General features: G+C 50.7%; 3 protein-coding genes across 3 annotated transcripts; 2 read left to right on the forward strand and 1 right to left on the reverse strand.

The window, feature by feature from the left end:
- Positions 1-2,263: 2,263 nt before the first annotated feature.
- TRIVIDRAFT_83471 (uncharacterized protein) lies at positions 2,264-4,277 on the forward strand (the record flags this gene model as incomplete). Its single annotated transcript, XM_014099382.1, has 4 exons — positions 2,264-2,571; positions 2,655-2,670; positions 2,918-3,141; positions 3,207-4,277. 4 exons carry the CDS (start codon positions 2,499-2,501, stop codon positions 3,737-3,739), a joined length of 846 nt encoding a protein of 281 aa, XP_013954857.1.
- Positions 4,278-4,789: 512 nt separating this feature from the next.
- Positions 4,790-7,224, forward strand: TRIVIDRAFT_180884 (uncharacterized protein; the record flags this gene model as incomplete). Its single annotated transcript, XM_014099383.1, has 3 exons — positions 4,790-5,040; positions 5,139-6,029; positions 6,093-7,224. 3 exons carry the CDS (start codon positions 4,943-4,945, stop codon positions 6,883-6,885), a joined length of 1,782 nt encoding a protein of 593 aa, XP_013954858.1.
- A 506-nt stretch (positions 7,225-7,730) lies between these two features.
- Positions 7,731-9,820, reverse strand: TRIVIDRAFT_11937 (uncharacterized protein; the record flags this gene model as incomplete). Its single annotated transcript, XM_014099359.2, has 4 exons — positions 7,731-8,406; positions 8,473-8,603; positions 8,677-9,011; positions 9,160-9,820. The coding sequence occupies 4 exons, from the start codon at positions 9,818-9,820 to the stop codon at positions 7,731-7,733; spliced, it is 1,803 nt and encodes a 600-aa protein (XP_013954834.1).
- Between the last annotated feature and the right edge of the window lie 3,155 nt (positions 9,821-12,975).

The raw sequence follows: 12,975 nt of genomic DNA on the forward strand, positions 1-12,975 counted from the left end.
ACAAAGCCAACACAAGAAATGAGAGCAATCATCAGCTTGCAAGAGAGACATGAAGTGGGTATATTTGGCAGTGCAATTTACGTGTTGGTCTTGAAGGTTTCACATTTTTAATACAACTAGTTTGGTTAGTTGCAATAGTGTCTCTGGCTTCTTTTCGCCAACACAGATTCGTCATCTCACTATAAGAGAATCACGCAAAGAGCATTTCACATACTTCCATCCTCATCTCATCCCAAAAGAGTTCAATATTACCTGTACTTGGAGTGCGAAGCTATAATCAGTTCGAGCAATACAAGGGCACGTCCTGCATAACACGTGCCTGTGGAATGCTTGTGATCCGTCATATGCATCCCTTTTGTCACATTCCTAGACTCGCAGTCAGCAAATCAGGACTATTGAGGCTTTTCTCAAGCCAGTAGGTAATTTCCACGTCTAATGAGTGGCCTGGGGTGCAACCCAAATTGATTACCATGTATGCAAGGGGTGCCTTTGCGGATTCCACCCCAGTAAAAGGGAGATATCTCAGGTCGGGCCCAGCTTCGCAGTCCTTTATCAGGGAGGCTGTACTTGTATTTCAGTTTGATGATGGATCCGATGCGCCAGACAATGGCACAATATTATTGCAGACACAGAGGTTCGTATCCTTTTTTATCCCCATGTTCCCTATCAGCTGATAACAAAATGATTTTACGGAAAACGCGAAATGTCATTGAAACGTCTCAGAGAGTGTGGGGTAGCAATGACTCTCTCAAGTTGGACAGATGAGGCTCATAGGCTGGTCCCCGTACGTGTTATAGCAACACTCATTTTTGTTACAGTTCGCAAAGTAATATAAAGCAATTATATATCGTGGAATATATTCAAATATCTTTCTTACACGCCATTTTTTACAACGTACTACGTACAATGCGCATAGAGTAATGCGTATGCTGAGATTTAACTGAGTGCGTACGTACATATTCATGACCTACCCTAGAATCGCGAAAAGCTTGGTTGCAGCCCACTCGAGTGTCAGAGCGAATCTACAAGTAGATGCTATCTGTGAGGCGTCAATCTCTTTTCAACAAACAATACATAGATGGAAGCCCCGAAAGTGAGCCTAATGGCCAGATTTGTCGTCGCTCCATTATCATTTGCAGTGGTGAATCTCTTGATGTGTGTACGGAGTAATCCAGAGTTGGTTGGCTGTCATCTACTAGGTATATAAGCATGTAAGCATAAACAAAAGTCAAATGGATTCCATTTACAAATAGTATATAGCCCCTCAAGTTGACTGTCCAGTATCCCAAATTTATTACATAGTAGTAGGAATAGCAGATATTACAAGAAACAGCAGTAATAGCAGCAGTAGAAAGAGATGGCTACTGATAGGTACTCATCTATCCAGCTCTTCCGCCTAATTTCAAGCTCAGAGTCGCTGCAAATCTCGGCTTCTCCGGGCTGCTGCTCCCCCATCTCCATCTACATGCCACGAGCTCAGGTTTGGCATCTGTTATCAGAACGCGATCTAGAGCTTGGGGTCGTGTGGGGAGACTAGCAACTAGTCGACGGAAGACGAAAACAGCTCTAGAGTTTAGGTGGCCAAATGAAACCCCGGATCGTCCCATTCGTCATTGGCTACGTCTCCTCTTGTCGTCATCACTCATCATAGCCGACAGATCGGAGCATTAACCCGTGCTAGTATGTCCTTGGAATGATGGCGGGTGGAATCGTTTCACATGCAGATGGAGATGCGCGCGCCGTCAAGGCTCACGGCGATGAATAGCAAGACGCCTCATGCAAAAGATGCAGCAGAAGCAGCTGAAAGATGAGAACCAGCAGAGCTCCAGCTTCAGACTTTGAATGCAATCATCGTGAATGAATGAATGAATGTATGAATGAATGCTTCGCGAGATGACTTAGGTAATCTCAGCCTCAGGTCATAAGACAGCGTCATTTCCGTCCACGAAAGCACATGCCCAGCTCTAGCCGCACTCGTGGCCTTGCCATCAAGTAGTCTAGATGTAGACAAAGAACGACAAAAAAAGCTCAGCAGGCAGCAAAACAGCTTCTAATGAAACCTGTCCTCACCACAGCTGATATCAAAGCCCGTCCAAGAACGTGTTCAGACCACTATCAGTGACGCATCCACTTATTTTTTTTCTGCCACCTCAGAAGCCAATAGAACTCCACACCAGCCGCTAGCCAAACGAGCTGCCCGGCTTCTTCTTCCCTCCGTTTTCTTCTCTTCCCATCTGCTTCATCTTCCTCCAACCGCAACAATCTGCTATTCTGCGTATTCTACTGCTCTCTTATACCACAGACCGGGAATTCGACCTCGAAACTGCCTCGTCTCGCATCGCTGCCCAGCATCTCGGCTTTGTTTGGCTCTTCCGAAGCTACCCCTCACCACAGAAACCAGCTTCTTGCGCGCCGTCTTGAAGCTTCATCGTCATCGCTGCCTTTTGCCTAACGTCACGACCCCTCAGCTGGCGACGGCAATTAATACGAACGACACTATGGCTCCTCCTCCGCCAAATGCGAACCTCCCGCTACAGGAGCGCTTCTTGGCTCTGGCTCAGACGCTTCAGTGTACGTTGTTCAAACTCGGATGGTTTTTTTCTGCCGAACTTGCACGTGCATAATCGCTAACCCAATCCTCTTTGTTTGCATAGTCGCCTGGTTTGTCGGGTAAGATTCCTACCAATCTCTCAGCAAGCTGCACTTCAAGCTGCAGTTCAAGCTCTGCCTTGATCCTACCCTGTCTTTGGGCTGTTCCCAGCCTCTTCCACGCTGTTCCGCTGATACCCGACAACGACGAGCAAGAATCTGCATACATCACAAGCCGAATATAGCGTGGACTAGGGGGGGGCAAGCATGAATTGACAGAGCCGCAAGAATGACATGAGACATACGACTGACACTTTGTCCATCTCAGGCACCTGACTCTTATCCTTACTACCTCTCGATATGCGCTGTCATGGCTATTCATGAACTACTATAGCGGCATGGCACAGTTCTCATACCGGACATCGTTTGCCGCCGCGGCCCTCACGTATGGAATTGTCGTCTACAAGACACAGCGAGCTCGCGCAAAGACCGGAACCAAGGTGCCCAATGGCGCCCTCGGCCTCCTTGCTGACGAGAACGTCCAGTACCTGGGTAAGCCGTCTGGAGATGCTACACTGCTTGCATGACATTGTATCACTTGACTAACGCTTCAATAGCTATGGCCCTGATCTGGTTGTTCTCTCCTCAGTACCCCCTCGCTCTTCTTCCTTATTCCGTCTACTCCGTCTTCCATGTGGCCACTTACTCTCGCGCCAACCTGATCCCCGTCTTCAACCCCCCTCCTCCTACCGCAGATGGCGTCACTCGACCCAAGGTTAGCAACCCGTTGGCCGATAAGATTGGAAACTTTGTCAAGGAGTACTACGACTTCTCTATGACAGTTGTCGCCTACCTCGAGATTGCTCTGTGGGTTCGAGTGTTGCTTTCAGCCATCCTTTTCCAGCGTAGGTCGTGGGTTCTGCTTGGCCTGTATACCATCTTCATCCGAGCTCGCTACGCCCAGAGCAGCCACGTTCAGTCCGCCTTTGCTCACGTCACTGCGCGGGCCGATCACTTTGTTGGCGCCCAGGGAACCCCGCCTCAGCTCAAGCAGGCATGGGATGTCATCAAGAACATTGGTAGCAAGTTCCACGATATCACCGAGGTGAACAAATACCTTGGCGCTGGCCCGGCCAAGAAGACATCATAAACGACAAATACATCTTTTCGACATGTGCACGGCAACACGCTCGGATAACAGAGTGAAGTGCCTTGGGCATGCTGTGTGCGGGGCTTTTAGCGTTGATGGAATTGGAATTTGGTAATCCTGGTATTTCGTTCCTTTGAGGGCGAAGAGGCAACTCACATGCGGCAACTCGTCGCTTTACTGCGGCCAAAGCCTGTCGCTTGTGACTTTGAGTCTCGACGATATTTAATCTCTGCATATTTCCAACGTTGGACCGTGATCAGCTGGAGTCGACTATATCAAAACCTTTCCTTTCGAGTTTTGGAACAAGGGCAGGTCAACTGGGCGGCGGATCTCGACCAGCTATGGGTAGCTATTGGGAACTGGTGCAGCGAAAGGCTTCTCCTGGGTATATCTGGATGGGCTACTACATGGATGATTAGGAGCGGGACATGGATTTGGCATGCGGTGGGAATATTATTGCTGGCGGTTGTGGAAGTTGGTGTTGAGTTAATACTCTCCGTATTACAAAGTATCAAATACTACTTGTGTGTGTGTTTGGATTCCCTGGAGCAAAGGCTGCATGAATGATTCAGAAGAAAACATTGAACCTGAGCTTGAAGATGCCAAGAGAAATCGAGCTCGCGCACTGTGAGTGCGTGCTTCTGGGTTAATTGCTATCTTCTAGACTATAGTAAATTGTATCGCGAATTGCTTCACTTTTTCATTTCTTTTCCTTTTACAAAAGTTGATGTCATTGACAACCTTGATGTCATCCATTCTGGTGACGCCACTGTGGCACTAGCTCAAGCTGAGTGCTATCGTGGGGCAGCACCTCTGCTAATGACGTCCGTGGGTCGCCCAAGACACTCGCTAACGGCGCTGTACAGGTACCAGAACCCACTGAAACACAACGCCACTATCACTATCGCCATGTGCGTGGAGCCTGGTGTCAGCAATTGAATTCTAGTTCATGTGCCGCTGGATCAGGCTGAAGTAGCCGCTTGATCACGATGCCATCAACCAGGCAGCCCGACACAAGCTTTGGGCCTTGCATCGCCACAACGTCACGACTTCTAGATATTGCCTTCTCTCTTTTGTTTGTTTTCTCATTTGATCGGCAGTGGATTTGACGAGCCATCTCAGCCTCTATACAGCCTCTATACAGCCCGCGGTTCGCTTCTCCGCCGCTGGATTCGCCTCGGCTGGCTCTCCCAACACACCATCATGGCTTCGATCTTGCGGCAGATTGTTGCTGGTCCGCGGACGCGGCATCCAGAAGCAGGGCTGGACCTCTGTTATGTGACGGATTTCATCATCGCAACGTGAGTGAACAGAATCAATCGTCTGCAGCTCAAAGCATCACCTGGATCAACAACCTACACCGAGACATAATCGCTAACAATAGCTCTGCATATCCCAGATCCGGCCCTTCACAGACGTACCCCCAGATGGCCTATCGAACTCCTCTCGATCAGCTCGTTGATTTCCTCGATTCAAAACACGGCGAAGACTGGGCGATATGGGAATTCCGCGCCGAGGGGACAGGATACCCTGACGAGGCCGTCTACAATAGGATATGGCACTACCCATGGCCCGACCACCATCCCCCGCCATTTCGGCTGATTCCGTTGATCATGGCAAGCATGCGGAATTGGCTTCACGGCGGGGAGGCGTCGGACGGGCAGACGGAACACGACAACAAGCCGCTGCCACAGCCGCAGCCGCAATCTTCCAATCCGCCGAACGGAGACAACACTGAAGCTGTTCCTGAAGCTGTTCCTGAAACTTCTTCGGAACCAGCCAAGAGCGAGAGGAATAAGAAGAGGGTTGTAGTGGTTCACTGCAAAGCCGGCAAAGGTAGAAGTGGCACCGCCAGCTGCAGTTACCTCATTGCAGAGGAGGGCTGGAAGGCAGAAGATGCCCTGACACGCTTCACTCAGCGTCGTATGAGGCCTCAATTCGGCGCTGGTGTATCGATTCCCTCGCAGCTACGGTGGATCAGCTACGTCGACCGCTGGACAAAGGGCGGGAAGAAGTACACGGATCGTCCGGTCGAGATCGTCGAGATTCATGTATGGGGGCTGCGTAATGGCGTCAAAATGGATGTCGAGGCATTCGCAGACGAAGGCAAGAAGATTGAGACCGTGCATACGTTCACAAAAGAGGAGAGAGTTGTGGTCGAGGGAGATGCACCCGAAGGAGGTGGTCTGTCTGAGATAATATGGGATCTGGCAGGGTACTCAACCCAAAAGGATAAGGTTCCTGAGGCGGTGGAATATGCCGATGCAGCCAACGGCGATCTCAAGAAACAGTATTCCAGTGATGAACCCAAGAAAAAGGATTCCTTTGACCCTCCCCCCTCGCCCCCGCCCAGGCCTTCGGAATCGTCGATGGAGCAGATGCTGCGACGGAAGAGCGCCAAGCTGATAGAAAGAGTATCACCGCCCGGATCGCACTCCAAACTCGACAAGTTCCGAGCCATGCTTACTGCCGAACCAACCTCACCGACAGCTTCCTCTCCGTCCGAAGTCCGCACCGAGAGCCCTGATGAAATGGAGCCCGGTGGTATGGCTGTCATCTTCAAGCCGAAAGCCCCCATTCTCATCTCTAACAGCGACGTCAACATTGCTGTTGAGCGGCGAAACAGAACCCACAAATCGATGGGGCTGACAATGGTCACAGCCGTCGCCTACGTGTGGTTTAACGTATTTTTCGAGGGAAAGGGTCCTGAACAACAAGGCAAGGCTGACAGCCATGGCATCTTTGACATTGAGTGGGATGCCATGGACGGCGTCAAGGGATCCAGTAGGAAGGGAACGAGAGCGTTTGATCGCATGTCAGTTGTGTGGAGAATTGCTGAGAGCGGCGAGCCAAAGGCGGAAGAGGAGATTGTCGAGCCCAAGGAGGGCGAGCCAGTGCCACAGACCAAGGCAGCGGATTGGAAAGGCACCGATAATTCAAAGGCTTCGGGGGCGGAAAAGGATCTCGGGCTACGACAACAAAGCCCTCTCAGTGTAGACATAAGCAGAGCCAGCAGTATCAAGAGCATTGACGGAACAGTGAACCAGAGTCAAGGCCAGGGTGCGAGCATCGACAAGGACATGGAAGGTCTAAAGCGCAGCGGGCCATCTGGAGAGGACTTGGATGAGGCAGAGAAGAAGAGCTAAGGTAATGAAAAAGACTACATAAAGGCAAAAGTGGGAGCACGGCATGGTTGTTTAGTTTGAGGGCGACATGAGTTGTGATTGGGAAATACGGCATAAGAGATGAGGGAACATAGTACAGCAGCTTTGATACCAGCATGGAAGGGATTTTCTTTTCTTTTCCTTTATATGCCTGTCATACGCGGTTTCGTGAAAACAAGCATTTCATTATACCATGCGACGCTGTCTAACTGCAGGACGTATATATGCGTAACCAAACATTTTCCATTCAAGCGTGTTTCTCCCTCATTATAAAAAAAAATAACAATAAAAATAAACAATGACAGACACACAAACTCTCCCATCACGCTCACATTAAGTCGTTATTAGATACCAATAGACCAGTCATATCGCTGCAAAAAACAAAACATAAATCAAGATTCCGCTCCTCTTTCAAGATTTTTTTTCGAATAACTTGAAAAAACACTCTAATTCTTCTGTATGAAACCACTGTTGTAAACTCGTTCTTCCTAAATTTTCCTCTTCTTTTTTGTTTGTCCACACAATGCAAGAAGTCGCTTGGCTGATTGTAGATAGCTTCAAGAAACTACATCTATTGTACGAACACCGACGTAATTTAACGTATGCATTTATTCGAGTTAAGTAGGAAGATTTTCTCCAACGGACGGTGAAACAAGTCAGAGTTGAACCACTGCCATGGCCAGATTGAAACGTATTAAAATCGAGTAAAGTAAATGTCGGCGATATCGTGGAGTATAGGGAGGCAATGAAATCGCCACTCTAGTTGGGACTTGAGTGTTGAAAGATGTCTGATCAATCTCGATATAAATAGCCGCAGTAGCAGTTAATTATATCATCCATGCGTGGGGCTGATCAAAGCACTCATCCCACTCCGTCTTCCCCGAGGTCCAAAACCTCCTCATCGTCGCCAACGCAGCGCCGGTACACCCTCCCGTAAAGGGGTCTCGAACACCATTCAGCAGGTACATCTCCACCAACATCTGGTTTTCGACGGTTCCTGTCGCCGCTGCAGTACCGGCCACTACCACGGGCCATAGGATGTGGTCAAGCAGCGGTAGGAATTCAGCTGTGGTGTCGAGAAGATGGAAAAGGTTGGCTCGGTGAATCTTTTGCAGCTCTGCGCAAGGTCTGGACGGTGAGCATTGAGAGGTACAAGGAAGCGTCAAGGCGGCAAAGACGGCTACCGATGATTTAAAAAGGAGCGAGATGAAGAGGAGAGCGTTGGCTTTCGTCTCGTCCAAGGATTGGTCCATAAGTGGAACGGAATATAGGTCGATCCTTTCCAGTAGATGGCAGAGACTAGGCTCGGCAGAGCTGTCAGAGACTGCAGCCTCAAGCCGGAGGCGGTTGATGAGAAAGATTTCTCTAAATAAAGGCGCAGGGCAGTAGAACAACGGGGTGCTGCCGATTTCGTACAGGGCCATGACATCGTCGACGTCAAAATTGCAGGCATCGACCATCTGTGAGTGGCTAGGGCTGGTAGTGTTGAAGACAGTGATGCCACTGAAGGAGGTTGAGAAAACAAACGGTTAGCTTAAAACTCTTTCGATATCGAGCAAATGTACATACATGACGAAGCTCTGCATCAACAATGGGGTTGTGGAAGAGTCCATCAGCTTCCTCAGACCGCCGCAGTGTTTGATCAGCATAAGGTAGCCATCTGCATGGAGGCGCCACGACAATGAATTAGAGACGAGAACCTAAACCGCAAGTAAGTACACGTACATGTAAGCAGGCCATCTCCGCCAACTAAAGAGCCATTCCAAATCTCACCTCTGCACTCATCAGGTGGGCCATGCTAGAGAATATGTTAAAGACGTTTCCGGGGTAGCTGTGTTGAATCTCATCGTTGAGGGACCTGATAGAGTTGCCAATATGGCGGTAGAACTCCTGCCATAAATGGGACGCTGGGCCTGAAGTCGATGGCTCCAGATCCAGGCCGTGGATGATGGACACACACATGATGCGGTAACCAACAGCTATCGCAAGAATGCAGTGACGGTTTGCGTCTGTGAGAGTTTGTAGAGCTTCATTACTGAGCTCGCCTCCCCAAGCGGGATTCTGCACAATCTGCCTTGCACGCATCTTTGGCAGCAGCAGGTTGTTATCTAAAAGCAAACTTCAGTGTTAGACAGGGCGTACAACCGTGTACATGTAGGCAGCAGGGGTCATCCACTAGTCGCAAGGTCTGGGGTAAGCTCGAAAGGGAATATCAAGATAAAAATGCAAGTTGAACGGTGGAAAAAGGCAACGTACAATATTGGATCGCATCTACGAAATCCCACTGCTCTGGCCTCAGGTCTGGCGGGATGGGCGCCATATGGATTTGCCTGGCGCTGTTGGCAGAGCCGAATTGCGTCCTATTGGCGACGAGCTGAAGCTCCGAGTCCTTTCTGCTGAGCGAGCGTTCCCTATTATGGTCCTCATGATGGCCATCATCACTGCGAATAATCGTCTTCTTGATGATTGCAACCAAGCCCGAGGTCGAGTCGCCGGGGGACGCCTCCGAGATGGTGCCGGCATCGCTGCTCCGATCGCTGCCGCTGCTACTGCTGGCGCCGTTGGTTCCGTTGGTGCTATTGGATCTATTGCCGTTGATACTGTTGTTAGTGCTGTCCTTTCTCCTCCGCGGTCTCGGCGGCGTGCTCGCTACCGAAGCGCCCCGGTCCGGCGTCGACGACGATGCTCTTGTCGCGGCCGGGCTCTGCTTGAAGCGTCTGGCCGGCGCCGCGCTTCGGCTCTTGACTTTTTGAAGCCGCGATACCTTGCCCGTTGGCAGCCACGTGAGCGGCCTGTTGTTGTTGTAGCCAGGACAGACCATGCCGGCGTCGCTGCAGTTGCCGCAGATCGGAATCCTGCCGTCGCACGGCGAATCGCGGCGTTGACACTCCCAGCATTGCGGCCTTTTCGAGGTCATCTTGGCCGCCAGGTGAGCCGCATGCTGTGACGCCGGGGCGGCGGGAGATGGAGAGCGACGAGCTCTTTGTATCTGAGTCTCTTCGTTTTCAAACAGCTAGAGTTGGAGTCTTATGTAGCAGGCGCTTGACATTCGATACGATCCAAGAATGATGTCGCGGGGTGTGGCGTATGCTTAGCCCCAGGTGCTAAGATCACTTGCGGTTGGCTTCTGTCCAAGTCAGGTAATCAGCTGGATGCTAGGGGAGACAATGGCAAGGGGGGGAAAGGCGCTTCTACGGAGGAATGTTGGATCAAGCAAGACAAGTTCGGACAAATCAACAGCGACACGCAAGACTCGAAGCCGCGGAGGTAAAATGGAATAGGCAGTCACGAGAGCAAACACCGAATATGCAAGACAAGACGGGCAGAATCAGGGAGTTGGGATAAATGAACGATGGTACGGAGTACTCCCTACATGTATGATGCTATCAGTCGGGAGCGAGCCGCCATCCCACCTTTCTGCTGGCTCTTTTGAGCCGTCGAATCAAATCACCCTTTTTACCCTTGAGGCCTGAGCCCCCCTGGTGCATATTCACCCTGAGCTGGCTACTTCAGTAACTGCTACTATCATTGCAATATTTAGAAAATAGGAATATAGGATGCTACATAAGATAGCCAAACTTGGGTGCTTGGTAATACAAGGCAAATGTCTGAATGGAGTCTACAAGCCACAAGGCACTCTTTCACAGAAACTCCTTCCTCGGCTGTGCGGCCAATAAAGAGGATGGAATTTCTCCCCTCTGGCCGAGCCCCATGGCGCAGTGCATTGCTAGTGAGGGCAAGCTTACATGGAGCATGAACCATTATCAGACTATGTCTGTTTGTGCTTTTCACTTGAGCTTGATGCTCCCACTTGCACGACTAACCAGAGGCTTTCGTCTTCTCGTGAAATCCATCCATGCGTCTTGTCGGCGCTCCGATGGGATGCAGTAGCGGTGGTGCCATCACCAAAGGCCTCACTCAGTCTGTCACTCCAAGAACCCACTCAACGGCCTCCAGATGCAGCCGCCCCGATCTGGTCTCCCTCTCACGCTAAACAGAGCAGCCGAGAGCCGTCACCCACGGAAGCGCTACGGCGGATCGACGCCCCGTTGGCTGTCAACTCGTTGGCCTGTTTCCTCTCATCTGTCCGGTGTATGATCGGACCGACGGCTATGCAGGATGCCGTTCAATCACAGTGGGGGGTAAAAGTCTCTTGCCTGGTTCGATTTGACAAAAGATGGTAATGAACTCGGGAGAAAATGGATGGGTGTGGCATTGAGCGCGTTGTGTTATCAAGGGGTTGGCAGAGGAGTAAACGTGAAGCCTGATTGGCATTGATGCTCCATCTTATCTGCATCTGTTAAACTTTGCACAAAGTACGGAGCAGCCAGTGAACGGACTGCTTTCGGAAAGGCTAGGCCAAGGGATCGAAGGGGGGCGTTATTTAGTGCGGAGGACAAGGAGCAGGTTCATGTCGTTCGAGAGACTTTCAAGACCATGTTGCTCCTGTCACAGCCCTATTGGGTTAGCCACCACAGGTGGCTTGCTTCTCCTCTGTATGACATGAAAGAAATAGCAGGACAGGTAGTGGGAAGAGAGGAGAGAAACTGTAAATAATGATTTTTGCGTCTTTATGTATAAGTGACGCGCTGGAGCTGGGGCAACACCACACTCTCCCGAGGAGAGGCCAAGCCAAGGCCAAGCGCACACGTGCCTTGCAGCCGGCTGCGAATCAGCTACTACCCGTCAATCAAGGGCAAATTGATGATACCCCTAGATGTCCCATATAGGGTTAATGGCTAGCGATCCTTCAAACGTCATACCCAGACCTCGGCGACAAGAAATGTGGCGAATCGGCGAACATCGAGAAATGCGCCACGGACGCCTTGCTGACAAAAGAACCCAAGGAATTCATCCCACCTACCCTGGAGTCCCTCGGCCGATTTGCTGGGATATGGACAGTATGATCTGGAGAAGCTGTGGCTCTAGCTTTTTCAATACATCATATCTGCCTCTTCCGAGCAAGCCATAAGCCCGGACTCTCTTCTCCTTGTTGTCCCGGCTGACGGATGCTGGCGTCCATGAAATTAAGCCCATCTTGGCGGGCTTGCCGCTACCAATGTCTTGAGCCAATGATGTGTACATGTAATCTGGACACATGGAGGTGACAAGGTCAGATGGACGACCGTCCGAGAGCCTAATCGCAGCCAATTGTTCGCCTCACTCTTGGCCGGTCTGACACGGATTTTAGGCTCTGAATTGCCGTGGCAGTTGCGGCACGTTGAGGCAACTTGATTGATCCCCCAGATTGAGTTGCATGGCCAAACCGGCTTGCTGGGCCAAGCTGTGATCGATCGATAAGCAGCTGTCGGGCGAGCCGGAAATTTGTCTCCTTCCGAGGCTTCCGCACCACAGAGCCGGGATATATATAGTAAATAGTATAATATAGTATAATGCATAGTATTTGCACATGGCCATGGCCCGGGTCACGGCGATGGAGAAGAAACAATAAGCCCACATGCTGTCATTGCCGTCACAGGTCGCCGCCACGGACACGGAGAGGCCTGCGAACTTTGCACCTAGTCGGAATCCTGTAGTTTACCAACTGGCATCTGGAATTGGTATTAGTGCTCTTAGTAATGGCCAGTAATCACATCCTTGTCATCACAGCTGCGCGATGATATAATAAACACCAGGCCCCTTCCGCCCGGCTTCGTAAAAGCAAGCTGAGTGTACGAGTAAGCAACAAACCGATTTTGCATCGTGACAACCGCCCAGTGTCTAGTAATCTAGAATTGGGCACGAGACAGGTTTTATTCGCCCTTGGACTCACGGCTGCCAACCAACCGCCCCCCCTTTTCGTGCCCCCGATCGTCCTAGGACGGCATCCTATCGGGCTCCGAAGGTGCCGTTGCCGTCACTTGGATCTGTTCTCTGGCTTCTCCACACACACCCATTTAACCATCCGACAGCTGCTGTTCTGCGTTGAATCCTCCCTTGGCTCGAATTTTCGACTAATAGGCGCTGGCTGTTTTCTCTTTGTACTCCGTCAGCCCCCCTTTTAACCGCCGTGTTGGGTGTACTTGCGGACTTTGCCTTTGGCCTGGGCGCTGGAACTAGACCCTCCCTCCA

Source organism: Trichoderma virens, assembly GCF_000170995.1.
Source record: "Trichoderma virens Gv29-8 chromosome Unknown TRIVIscaffold_78, whole genome shotgun sequence".
Classification (NCBI taxonomy): domain Eukaryota; kingdom Fungi; phylum Ascomycota; class Sordariomycetes; order Hypocreales; family Hypocreaceae; genus Trichoderma; species Trichoderma virens.